Source organism: Martes martes (genome assembly GCF_963455335.1).
Source record: "Martes martes genome assembly, chromosome: 2".
Classification (NCBI taxonomy): domain Eukaryota; kingdom Metazoa; phylum Chordata; class Mammalia; order Carnivora; family Mustelidae; genus Martes; species Martes martes.
In genome coordinates, this window is record NC_137889.1 from 67,044,536 (window position 1) to 67,058,509 (window position 13,974).

The window sequence follows — 13,974 nt, forward strand, 5'->3', positions numbered from 1 at the left end:
TGATTTTAAGCTATCAAAATAGTGAAAGAAGAGGTTAAATTTTAAATTTAATTATTAAATCAGACAAAATTTGTTGTAATAATAATAATAAATTTTAGGAACACATCAATTCCCATGGCATTTTTAAAGAATTCTAGAGGAGTTTTAGGCTCAGTTGCAATCAACCTCATAGACCCAAACATGCATAAAGCACTACTTAATGAGAAAGACTTGAATAATGATATTTTCTTTCTGGGCCTACAGAAGGTAGAATGCAAATTATAAGAAAACTAGATCACTGATTCCATAAAAAAAAATAATAAATGAGGTCATGGCATAAACAACTTCTAGGGCTCTATATGAACAGTACATATTTGACTATTTTTCCCTATTTTCTCACGGCTATATTACAATACTATCAGCTTAAGGATGAAGTCCTTGAATAATGAACAATTAATTTTTCAATATATTATACTTACTAAGGCAGAAGCAAGGACTCATGCATTCTATAAAGATTATTAACAAGACTGAAAAATGATTTACTATAAAATATTAAATTAAACTAGAAATTTGAATTAAAAATAATTTCCTATTCCTACCACATTTAAGCAAGGTATTTGTAGATCCTTGCTTTAGTTGAAATAATCTGCTTCCACAGTATTATCAAGTTCTGATATGTTAATATCTAATAATAATTCTTCCAAATGTTCAACTACCTATTTATCATAAGTTGATTTCTTCCTCTAACAGCTTCTAAAATACTTCAGAGAGACTTCCTTAAACTTTTCAACTTTTCTCAATGTCTCATATACAAAAACTTAGAAATATTTTACTAGATTGGATCTTCCATATTAATAGTGAGTTGAGCTTGGTTTGTCCCTTAGGGAGATGCATGCAAATGACTATATGGACTTAAAATTTTATATTCTAACAAGAGCTCCTGTCACATACAAAATCAGCAGTCAGCTACTTTCCTTCATGATGGTGTAGCTTTAGCAAGGTACTATGCAGAACTGAGTGGAGGCAAGGTATCTACTACTAAGAAATACACTTAATGACAATTTCCAGGAAGGAAAAACTGTGGGAAAACACATCAGTATGCATGTGCATCTGCTATATCATTATGCATGTACACGTGCGTATGGCATTTACATACCTGGATATGATTGCAAAAGAATCATTCATTCTCTGAGCATGAGGCTTGGGAGACACACCTCCTATAAAAAACTGCCTCTTAAAAACATGCTGAAATTAACTTAATAGTGAACCATGTAATAGATTTTTACTTAAAAGGGAAAAACAGTGTCTCTATGTTATACATTTTACAACTTTGTAATTACTGACAGGAAGATGAGAGATCATTCTAAGCCTCTCAGTGCTACTTGTAGTTAACCTTAGTTCACTGAAGAAGAAAGTAAGTTACCTGTGTCAGTAGAGTAGACTCGGAAACTCTTATCCCAGAAGCCACAGATGAGAATATAGCGGTTGTCCGAAGTGATGACAAAGCACTGGGAATGGACTTGAATACTTTGGTCTAAAAGGTCAGTGATTTGCCTCCTGTGCATTCCTGTATTGCTGGCTGTGAGAACAGAAGCAGAACAGAAATCCTGCTAAATCCACACATGTACAAAAATCCTATAGTTTGTAACGCTGGGGGTGGGGAGTGAGGGGGGGATGCAACACATTCCAGGGTAAGAATATTTGATCTTTAATTTTAAAATTTAAACATAGTAATATTTGAAAAACCAAACAGGAAAATATATCCAGTTGTTGGGAGAATGTGGGTAGCTAAATTCAACATCTCATGAGAAATTTTGCCTAGAGGGAAAAATAATAACATACTACAGTTTCAAAATAGTATACAATTCTCAGAACATGCTTTCTAGCTCTTGGGCAGGACCAAACTAGATTACAGTCTCCAGACTGCACCACAGTTAGGTTTGTGTTTCTGACAATCTCATTACACCCATTGCCATGAGAATAGATTCCTGTTGTGACAATCTATTACCTTTAACTTTTTGTCACAGGAAAGAGATATTAGAATTTAAATGTCATATATTTGAAATACTGTAGCATCTTGGAATACTTTGGCTTTAACAGGTCTTTAATTTGACTAGATGTGAACTCCCATTTCCCTGTTTACACCTGCACTTGCATGTAAGGAAAGGGTAGAATGACTATTTATTAAAGATACTCATAATTGAAAAAGTCAAAGCACAGCACACTGCCACTTTCTTACTCCTTATGTAAGCAATAAAACAAGACAGCCTGGCAGTGTGTTTTCAAAGTGCTACAGAGAACCTGATATGGGGTTTGTCACAAGACACAAGGTCAGACACAGAGCGACATCAAGCACATAGGAAGAGTAATAATCCTTTAGAAATATACTATCAAGTGTCATTATCAGAAAAGGAATTTTCACTGAGATGCCTTTTTTGGAACCATGAGGCCAACCAAAGAGAAAGCTTTCTTTCTAGTGACCTAAGGGCTATTTCACCACCAACTTTCTGATACAAATGATGGTTCTTATAGTGACAAAGGAACTTGACTACCAGAAATCAAAACAAACAAATTTCTGCATCTGATCATTACATTCTTTGCATCATGATATTCAGGGCTTTTTTGGCTTTTTTTTTAAACCTATAAATGCATTATTTATTTCTTTATATAAATGCATTATTGCTAAAAAAAATAGAAAAATATTCATTTTACAACATAACTAAGTTAATGTGACCAACCTAAGAGAAGGCAGAAAGTAACGCGGAGGAAAAAAGTGTTCAAAATAGTTTCCAGTGCTGTACTGGGAACCACTGAGGACACAGAAATAAACTTCCCTGCTCTCATGGCAAACACGGCATGGCAAATGTATGCATAGACACATGGCAAGATTCTGCTAGCATCTGTCTATACAACTTAACTGTGTAAGATTGTTAGATAACTATTTGATAATAGGCTTCATATACTTTTGGGGGATTAATGAACTAGAAAGTGACAGCAGTAGTAAAAAAGGATAGAATTCTGTTTGGGGATCACTTCCCTGTCATCTCCTTCCCACACAAAGGGAAGCTGCTGGCAAATGAAAAAAGCTTTTATGGGGATCATAGTGCATCAAAGAGAGACATTAGTATCCTACTGCAGTGAAGCTGTGTGGTACAACTTAGATCTTTTATTCCAAGAAATCTAGCAATTAAAGACAAGGTATGTAGTACTTTCTATACTGGTCACTATAGTACTTCATTCCATATGAAAACTAAAAATGTTTATTTTCGTTATTATATATATGACTTTTGCTTCTATGATATAAACCTTCACCGGTCTTCGACCTTTTCTTTTTTGGGGGGGTATGGTCTCTTAGGAGGACCTCGTTTCACCAATCAGGGCACGTACATAATTTTGAATTGAGTGACCATAATGTACCCCCCCTCCAATGGGTAAAGGCTGATGCCCTTTCAGATGAACTATCTTCTAAGTAAATGCTTACCTGTAATTTAATATTGCAACTCTCCCCCATCCATCCATCCAACCATCCAATCTATATAACTTATCTATCTCACAACTGCCTTTCCTTTATCTTGTTGTCTCCGGAGATTCAGTACTGAAGGTATTTCTATTTAATGAAAATTAGGTGTATTTGTCTAGATAAGCAGTCTTCAAACTGGGGCATGCATACCCCTGGCAGGAGGGTGGTGTAAGATTTCCCAAGGGATAAACAGGCACAGATGGTTTTAAGGGAATCAATTTCTAGTTCCTCAACTTTTATATGTTCTCTTCTCTGAATCGGATTTGCCTGAGAACTCTCCTATGAGTTTTCCTTCCTTACATCTCTTTTTACACGCTCTTCTTCCACTAAATAAAATAAAGGCCTGTTTCCTTCCTATCCAGAATCTTACTATGGTGCTTTATCTCAGGGTATAAAAATCTCTTGAGATGCAAATAAGGGGACAATTCAAAATACTGATGTGAGACTGAAAAGTGAATGCCAAGGTATCAAATCATTCTGCAGGGCAGGTGGTTTCCAATTCATTGCTTTCAATAAAATGGTAGGAGGATCGCATCATGATTTCAATTGATCATTAAAAATAAATTTCAATGATAGATTGTTAAAATGATCATTTAATGACAGACCATGAAAATAACTCTTAATAATAGATTACGATATAAATTTTGTCACATAATTTGGAAAGAGTTCAAAGATTTGACATTGTTAAAACAAAATTCTTTCCTTTGCCATCTATTTTCTTATGTGAGTAACTTTCCTCAGAGCTTCCACCAGCTTAAAAAAAAAAAAAAGACAGGATAGAACCATTGATGAATTCCATTTCACTCAGCAACAAATAGTGTTTATTCATGAATATTTGAGCCAAGAGGGGAGGAAGTGGAAGCCCTATCCATTTCATTAAAGATATATTTCCAATAAATGTTTGTTTTTTAACAATATCTATTAAAATTTATAATTTTAATAAGTGGGTATTAATAATATTTGTAATGATAACTCAGTGCAGATTAGTTTTTAGAAAAACTGAGTCTTATGGTCATAGGAAATTTTAACATTTAAATTTACATACCTATGTTTAATTTTCCACATATTTTATTGCTGAAAAGTAAAATAGGGTAATCAGTTTTGAAAAGTTAAAACAGAATTGTGTAGGGGAAGCAGGATAAAAATATAAATTTAAGATGAAAAAAGGAATAATACAAAATTTTCAACCATTAAGAGCTTGTTTGTACATTTTTTTAAAAACAGAAAGTGGTGACGATCAATTCACTTTGATATTTAAATTCCATTGGATATATTTAAAATTTTATATATTACGCAAAAATAACCTTTGCAACTATATAAACTTGTGGTGAAAACTTTCAGATGCTACATTACACATATGTGAGAAGGTACATGGTTTTATTTTATTTTAAGATTTTATTTATTTATTTATTTGACAGACAGAGATCATAAGTAGGCAGAGAGGCAGGCAGAGAGAGGAGGAAACAGGGTCCCCACTGAGCAGAGAGCCCAATGCAGAGCTCCATCCCAGGACCCTGGGATCATGACCTGAGCCGAAGGCAGAGGCTTTTAACTCACTGAGCCACCCAGGCACCCCAAGGTACATGGTTTTAAACAGTATTTTAGGGGATAAAGGAGTGAATGGTCTAGTGACCAGTAATGTAGAGTAGGGAAGAAAACTATGGCCTGGGCCTGGTTTTGTGTATGAAGTTTTACTGGAACATAGCAATACTCATTTGTTTATATATTGTCTATGGCTGCTTTTGTGCTATAACAGAGTTAAGGAGTTGTGTCTGAGACCTTATGGTCTACAAAGCCTAAAATACTTACTATCTGGCCCTTTACAAAAAAAGTTTACCCATGCCTGATCGTCATGAAGGGTGACAGTTTGCTGAATCATTTAATTAGACTTGACTATAGGATATTCGTTGTAAAGTTTTATGGTAAATGATGATTTATCTTCATAAATAATGTTTTTAAAGGCCTTATCAAATGGACTTTATTTTCCTGACTTCTAAAACTTTACCCAAGTGAACACTTTATTTTTTAATATATAGCAAATCATATGTACTCAAAGCAAAAGATGATTTAGGAATCAGAGTAGTATTTATCCTTGCGGTGGATAATTCCTTCTTAGATTTCTGCTTATATGTTGGGGACAGATAAATGAATCAGTTTTGAGCTTCTAGTGAGTTATTTTAATTCATTTGCAAATGGTAGTCACTTAGTTTTCTACTGAAACAAGGGTCTTAAAGACGAAAAAGGTGACCCACACATAGGGAACACCCTGGATTTTAAAATAAGTCAGCTCACTCATCTGCTTTATTTAAAAACTTAAAAATTTTTAACAAACTTACGTGCCAGGGAAATTTAACAAAATCACAAGCTAAACATCCACATTGGTAGCATACCCCTACAACTAGGCAATTACGTTTTTTATTCTAAAAGTTACTGAATAGCATCTTTAAAAACAAGAAATGTTAATATGTTCATATCAGTAACATTCTCAGTGAAGCCACATCTGAAATCCCCCACCCATGAGATGAAAAATGTTAAACTAGAGATTTCAACTAACTGACTCAAAAAGCACAGAAGCAATTAAGTATTCGAAGTCATCTGCCACGGATGCTCATTTCATCCCAAAGGCCCTTCCCTGGTCTCTTCCCTTTTCCTTTTTTCCCCCTTGAACAAATTTAACCTCCAATGGCAATTTATTGGGCTGTAGGACCATAGGAAAATGAATACAAATATCTTAACACTGCCATTGGCTGGGCAATATATTTCAACTTCGAAACTGCTCTGCATTTGCACATTAATCCCCTCACACTGAACAGAGGGTCCAGGAAGAAAGGATTGATCTCCTTTAATGATGAAACCCTGGCACCACAGTTTTATTTTTCACAACACAGTGCTGCTAAGAACCCCACTGTTATTATGAAAATTTCCCTAGCAAAGGAGCTCCATCACATTACCGGTGTACCAATTCATCATAACGTGCCTCGCTCCTGCTCATCAACAAGTCTGAGTGATGAAAAGATCCAATATTATCCTGACAGTACTTCATGCGCATTCTCAATCACACATTATTACAGCATCCATATTAATTTTCAGTGACACGCGTCCTAGGCCTGTTCAAATTAGGCAAACCAACGAGGGGGAGTTGATGAAATACCAGCATAGCCACAGCTCATTGCATTCCAATTTGCATGCAAATGGTTTATCAGGAAAATTCCATTCCCAGCAACCAGCAAGTGAAAAACAACTGTAATCTACACTTCAGGGCCACCATACAGAGCTTAATGAATCGCAAAGAGAGAAAGAAGTGACAGACCTATGAGAGGATCGATTTCCACTGGCAGCTGGTATGGCTGGTCTTGTACTGCACCTTGATGAGCTGGAATTCACAAAAGATTAAAAAAAAAGCATTATTTTTCATATACTAAACTATATAAAAATGCTTAAGTCAAGTCTTACATAGAATTGTTTCCAACCTCCAAATCTCTCAATCACTTTTGTGAAATTTAAAGAAAAAAAAATCCAGGTGCTTTTATGGCTAGCTTATGAAACATTTATTTTAGATTAGTGCTGTTCTGAACATGTGCCATCAGCAGTGGCTCCAGTCCTGGGCCATAAGCTATAGCAGATGCTTGACTGGCAACCTCTGATGCTGCAACAAAACAAAATTAAGTGGTAAAGCGCGCTGAAAACAAAATGTGACAACCATCTGCTGACTGTAGCAAATACTGTTTTTTTGTTACTTCTTAAAAAGGCAGTTTTGAATGCTGCAGCACAAAGGATCCACAAAAACGTCAATTTATGATGAAGAAAGGGAAAGCTCTAAGTCAGGGAACATTTAATGTTTCATCCATCACTTAAAACCAATCAATTGAAAGTTTGAATAAAAATAAAGAAAGCTATCCGCAGATAAATGTTTTAGTTAAGTGCATTTGGCTGAAATATTTTCCTCAAGATTGGATTGAGGTTTTTAAGAAAAGTTTTATTAATATTTAATATTTCCAGGGTTTTAATTTAAAAATACTGAGAAGCAAATGAAAAACAAAAATCAATCCATACTAAGAATAGTTTGTTCAATTCTCAAAATGGTTCTAAAGATTTTTGCGTACTTATTTTGTTATTGAAAAGAGATTCGGAGGGCTGTTCCCCTGTGAAAGGTAGAAGGACCTAGGGTAAAGAGGAAGAGAGTTAGGGAGCAGGAGCCGCTGCCCGCTGCTTAGGCAGACTTAGGCAAGCATAAACCTAAAAATGAAGAGTTTGGAGCAGAAGATCTTTTCAGCTTTGTGATTCTGACAGTTAAACTCTGGCCCTTTCCCAAATTATTTTCCCTGAATGACTCAGCCATTCACTCTGGTCAGTATCTCCCTTTTATAGACTCATCAGCATTTAAACTCTTGCTTAGTTGGTACCAGAACTCTGCTTAATACCGTCATATTTTATTAGGAAATCTTTCGGACTGTCCTTGAGGAGCTGAAAAGAAAAATGGGGTACATTCCAATGACTTCATTAGATTATTTTTAAAACTTATGTCATCATTTCCCCATTAGCAAATACCAACTTTTCAAGGTGGTTTCAAAGATCATTAATACTGATAAAATACCTGTGTAAGTACAATGTTAGCACTAAAAATTATAGTTGAGTATGTATAAGAAATTAAAGTAGCAAAAAAAAAAAAAGAAATTAAAGTAGCTGAAGAAAGGATGCTGTATAACTCAGTCTGTTTTACTGAAGGTATGTTCTGCTGATCACTGGCTCTGCCAGCAAAGAACTCACAGGACACATACAGGGAGAATGCACCAAAGCCTCTAATTCACCCAACAGTGCCATTTACTTCCAGTAATACCAGTGTTGATCAACATTAACACCTTGATAATTTTTCTCTACTTCTCTTAGAATCTGGGATCACAGAGACATGAAAGACACAGTGTCAGTGAAATTTAGGAGGGTAACTTTCTTTGGCCATGCCTCAAATTCCAGTGCTGCTCGCTTCTACAATGCTTACTGCCCGTGTGACCTTGGGCAAGTTAGGTAGACTCTGTGTTTCAGTTTCTTGATCAGTAAAATGGGTTAGACTGAACAATATGGAATTAATAATACCTGACATTTTGACTATAAAGAGGCGATTTCAAATGGTTCAACCTAAATATATAACCTACATCCTAAGACTGTTGAGGGAATTCAGTGAGTTAATACATGAAAAGTGATTAAAACAGTATCTAGAACCTGGAAAATGCTCTATAATATTAGCTGCTATTCTTTTATTTTGTTCACAGGCCCTGTAAAGTCCTGTGAAGGAGAAGGAAAAATAAAGCTTTTTTTTTTTTTTTTTTAAATCAGGACTCAGACACTGCTGAAAGAAATGACAGGAGCTAGCTGTCTAATGAACAAACTACGGAAATCATAGTTTCTTAGAAAAGGACCAGAATCTGAATTTTTTAAAAAAGTAGCATAACACGAATTTGATATTCACTGTAGAAAGACTGTTAGGGATTTCTAACATTTTTGTTCCTGACATTTGTTTTAAATCAAGGCACATTAAGGCAAGGGAAAGATAGAAAAAGATAGGATGAAAGATCAGATTTATATAAACATACTTGAAATGAGACACAGATTTAATAAAATGGATGCTTAATATTTTAGGTGTAGGTAGAATCTCAGAATTGGAGATCACACTGTAGAAGGATAACTACCTGTGTATTCCCATATGTATTTATCTGGTGGGGAGTTGCTGTGTCATACTGCAGAGCCAGAGTGTGGGAACAAAACACAAGGTACAAGTTGTGTCTAAATGGGTGTCTCTCAATTGTAGGGGCCTCCAAGTGGGGGATGACTATCCACAGAGTGGAAGCCAAAGGCATGGGAGGTGAAAGAATTCACCTGAGGCAGAACAAAGGAGAGGTTTATTGAATATGCTGGAGGGCAGTGGTGGGCAGGGGAGCAGAGGAGAGACTGTCTGCAAGGAGGTAGTGGGTGGGGGCTGCTTTTAAAGGGAGAAAGTGAGGCGATATGGCAACATAGGGAATCTTCCCCTCCTTGGGAACTGTGCCTCATTGTAAGTAGCCCATTGGTTAATTAGGGCCTATGGGTATTTTGAGGCGGGGAGCCCTCTGGGTCTCTCTGGATTCTTTCACTCAAGCCTGCTTGCCTAAAACTGGACTCGACATTCCCCCCTGACAGATCAGCAACGATGAATCTTAGACATTCGTGGAGAGGTTTCATCCTCAGTAGCACAGACACAAAGAAGGCTCACTGGGGAGAATAACAGGCAAAGAACTGGGAAAACATGCAGTCCTCCAAGCTTTCCTCTCACAGAATGGTGAGCTTGGGCTGCAGACTGCTGGTGTACCGTGAGTGGTAGTCCAGTGGAGGGATGCTGCCCCTAAGGCACTTTACGTATCTATGGAAAAACTGGAAGCAGGGAAAAGAACACCTGACAACCCAGTACTAAGAGAAGCAAGTTTTCCAGTCAGGGAAATGGGCTTGCTGGCGATGGGCGTGCCAGGAGCTCATCACCAGTACTCTCAGAGGATCGGCTGGAGGCCTGGCAAGTAGGCCTTGGGTGGTGTCTGCTCCATTCCTGCTGAGCTTGCCCTTGGTGAGGCTAAAGGAAAGACAGCAGCAGAGAGTAGCCAGGGCTTTCCAGAAGCTGAAAAGGTTTGTTTCTTACACATGGTGTCACTCTGTTTGAACTGAAGGAGTTCTCCGAGCGGCCACAAACAGCCCCCAAGATAGGCATCCTTTGTGTTGGCCCTGATGCTGCCACACACCAGGGCTTCTGCACAGCTCTGAGAGTAAGTGCACACTGACAAGGTAAATCCTCTGGTGTATTTGATAGAATACACCAGCAGCATGCTCTTCCTCTAACATGTGGTACTAGAGAATCCAAAAACCACATCTGTTAAATGATAATCTTTAGTCCCAAAATATGTCATCTCTACGCACATGTACCACTGTAAGATAAGTTCACTGGAAGAAAAAGAAATAAAAGGACCTAAAAATAAAGATAAGATATACCTTCCTCGATTTCTACCTTCTCTATTTTTTCTGAAATCTATTCTCTAATCAAATACGGGCATTCATTTCCTTTCTAATAGCCAGGAAAATGGCCTTATTTAATAAATCTGATACCAACTGCAGATTCTTCATGATGGGTAATCTTACTGAACAGTCAGCACACCAAGTTTCTGCTTGAATGTCAATTCAATTCTGTTCCATTCGAAGAGCTTAGGCCCTGTTCAAGAACTTACATTTTTTTGCAACCAGTTCAGGTATTATAATGAGCAGTACTTTATGCACACTTTACAGATTTAATGACAAGTTATCAGACTATTAAAATCTATCTTTTAAAATTTCCTACCTAAAACAATGACTTGGAAAAAAGCCTATAATCCTCAGGACTTTAAAAGATTTTCCTTCTTAAAAACAGAATTTCCAACTAGTGGCCAAAAAGAACAGTGCTAGATCCAGATCCCAATATTCCTGTTCTAATGAGAAGCAATAAATCATAGCAGGGTGATCATAAAATTAGAGTCAGAAGACTTGGGTTCAAACCTGGCTCTGCCACTGACTGGCCATATGTGATACTAAACAAGGCAAGCTCCCTGGGGCTCAGTATCTTCACTGGTAAAACGTGGGGCTGGAGTAGATGAACTCTCTGGTCTCCTCAAACTTTGGTTTATGTTCTAATGGTTATTTCAGTATCGTGCCATTGGTTACCCTAACACTTAATGGAAAAATAGAATGTACTTATGGGTATGTAGTATTTTGGCTGTGTAATTTATGTGTTTCTATTATCCATGACAAATACTATGACGTCGTTCACAAAAAGACACCTAAGTAGACAATCAAAAGTGTTGAGTACATGATAAGTGGAAAAAAGGAGACCATAAGATAAATAAATATATACTATTTATGGAAACAATAAGGAATATAATTATATTAAGATAGAGAAATAATATTTATCTAAAAGGAATAAAAACAAACCACCAGATGCCAAAGAATAGTTTATGTTTCAACATTTGTATTCTATGCCTCAGAGGGGACTTCTTTAAGCCTCTCAAGCTATTAGAGATTTTGATTCAGACTAATGCTTGAAAATCAAAAAGCTTCAATGCTGAGACATAACATACTGAAGTGGATATTACAGTATCTTTCTACAGTGTTCAGCAGGTACTATGAGTCAGGATGATAGCTTTTTACTTACCAGGAAGGTTGTGCCACTTGTTCACGGCAAAGAGCCTGTTAGCAGTGACTGTGATCACAGCAGGAGTCGCCAAGCCAGGCTGGGTGTTAGCTGCCACATGAGTGACAGGGGAGTTGGAGGGAAACTTTAGGACCATGATAACATCCTGCTGGGCTTGGTCTGTGAACATCAATGGACTCTGCAGGAGGAGATACTGTTGAGTGGGCATGACAAGACCCAAATATACAAGAAGGAAAAGACAAAGGAAGACAAGAAAGAGAGAGGGTGCAGGAAAAGAAGAGGAAAGACTGTGTTAACACAAGTTGCAACTGGGAGTGCGGTGAGCAGAAAGGTTTATAGAAACAGCAATTAGGATTGGCTTGTTTTTCATGTATGTCTTTAGTTGAATGTTTTGGTGACTGAAGTAGGATAACATTAACAGAAACATTTTAAAAATCCATAGATTAGCTCCCTTCCCCACCCCACTCCCATGAAGGACTAAAGAAATGATGTGATTTAGATTCTAAGTAGGCAAAGTATTGGAGATTGCATTAAACCATTCCAACTGCTAATATATGTCAAGTACAAAAAAAAAAGAGAGAGAATGAGGATAGGCAATAGGTACAAAAGCAAGACAGGGTAACGTCCAAAGATCATCAAAAGTTGTGCTGAGTTAGCATGAAGATTTTGACAATTAAATAAAGAGATAATAAAGAGATAAACAAACATATTTATAAACAATAGTTATACAGCATGTATGTATTATTACAGTCAAGAAATAACTTAGACGTAATATACAAACTTAATTATAAAGGTGTTTCAAAGCAACACATAATTAAATGTACTTGTAAAAACAATATATTTATATAGTGTACCAAGTCATAAACACTGCCCTAGTAGAATGCAAATGCTGCTCATTTCTGCTATAGTGAAGGATAAAGAGAAATACCTAGATGCCCCTCCTCTCTCTTGGTAAAAAAAAAAAAAACTAAACTAAAAGTAAAGCCTAAGACTTTAGATTTCTCCTTTCAAAAGCAGCAAGTAATTGAAAATGTTAAACAAAAAACACTGTCTGTTCTAATAACTAGCAACAAAATAAATCTTGAAGACTACTAAGGATTTAGAACATTCCTACAACTCATATGTCATAATCCAAGACATATATAACACCACTGTGATTTACCGGCTTTATTTATATGTAGCGGTAGTATGCTATCACACAGTAATTGCACTGTGCATTTCCAGCAATCCTCTTCTACCATGTCTATTTTCTAATAGCTGATTAGTATCATTCACAATTGAAACACTTTGATGAAGTGCTTCTGGCTGCTTTCCTACTGCCATATTTCAAAACACCAGGTATATGTAAATGTGTAGGCACATATATTTAACACGTATTTATTCAGAACTGCTAATAAAAAATTAAATACATTTGCATTTTTATTATCAGTCCTTTTAAAAAAGTTATTAAGAGTACTTAGAAAAACATATTGCACTAAGAATTCCTATTTGCACTCTTTGCATAAAGGTGTAAATAAAGGCAACTAATAAGCTACCCAGACACCCTTCTGAGCAAGTGGCTAAAAGCCAATCAATATTATGAGTTAATCCTCCCTGGATGCTCATTCAATTAAAGGTGTCAGTAATGCCTCATCTGATGTGGCCTCAATTAAATCCAACTATCTGATGGTGTGAAAACACAGGGGGATACAGCAACAGCAGCAAAACCAGACAAATAGGCAGCCTTCGTGTGCCTGCTAATTACTACACCTGGTGTATATTATGGCTCATGCACTTAACGCAGCACGAGGTGGCTTTAATTTCTGCTATATTCGTGTGTGTGTGCGTGTGTGTGTGTGGTGGGGTGGGGTGCACTGATGGTTGATGTGGCGGGGGGGGGGGGAAGGACTCATCTGAATGGTAGTGAAAACAATAAACATTTGGACCTTTGATTTTTAAAACCTCTATATCAATTAGTAATTTTTGTTATACAAAGAACCTTTTATTCAGTTTTTAAGGAACTCTGTGGAATTGGGCAAAAATGAGAAACAATGAGCAACAACAAACACAATAGCCTACAAGCTAGTTTTGAAGAAGTCCTGGGAAAAGGAAATCATTTCAGAGTACCAAGCCTTATTTTTCAATTATGTAGTTTAAAAAAATAATATTTACTAAAGTCAATTTATAAACTCTAAGAAAGAATATAACATACATCATAAAGTGTCACTGAAAGGAAGTTGATACTTATTTTTTAGTTTAACAGCCATATTGTAAATACAATTAGACTAAAATTAAAGAA

At 36.4% G+C, this 13,974-nt stretch overlaps 1 protein-coding gene across 1 annotated transcript in view; it reads right to left on the minus strand.

Annotated features, from left to right (window-relative positions):
• The window catches only part of LRBA (LPS responsive beige-like anchor protein), a 694,736-nt gene that overhangs the window by 36,033 nt on the left and 644,729 nt on the right, over positions 1-13,974 (minus strand). Inside the window, exons 49-51 of the mRNA XM_080796316.1 lie at positions 11,697-11,889; positions 6,810-6,872; positions 1,403-1,558 (exon numbers count right to left, since the gene is read on the minus strand). Of these exons, the coding sequence (XP_080652442.1) occupies positions 1,403-1,558; positions 6,810-6,872; positions 11,697-11,889 (412 nt within the window). The remainder of the gene's footprint in view (positions 1-1,402; positions 1,559-6,809; positions 6,873-11,696; positions 11,890-13,974) is intronic.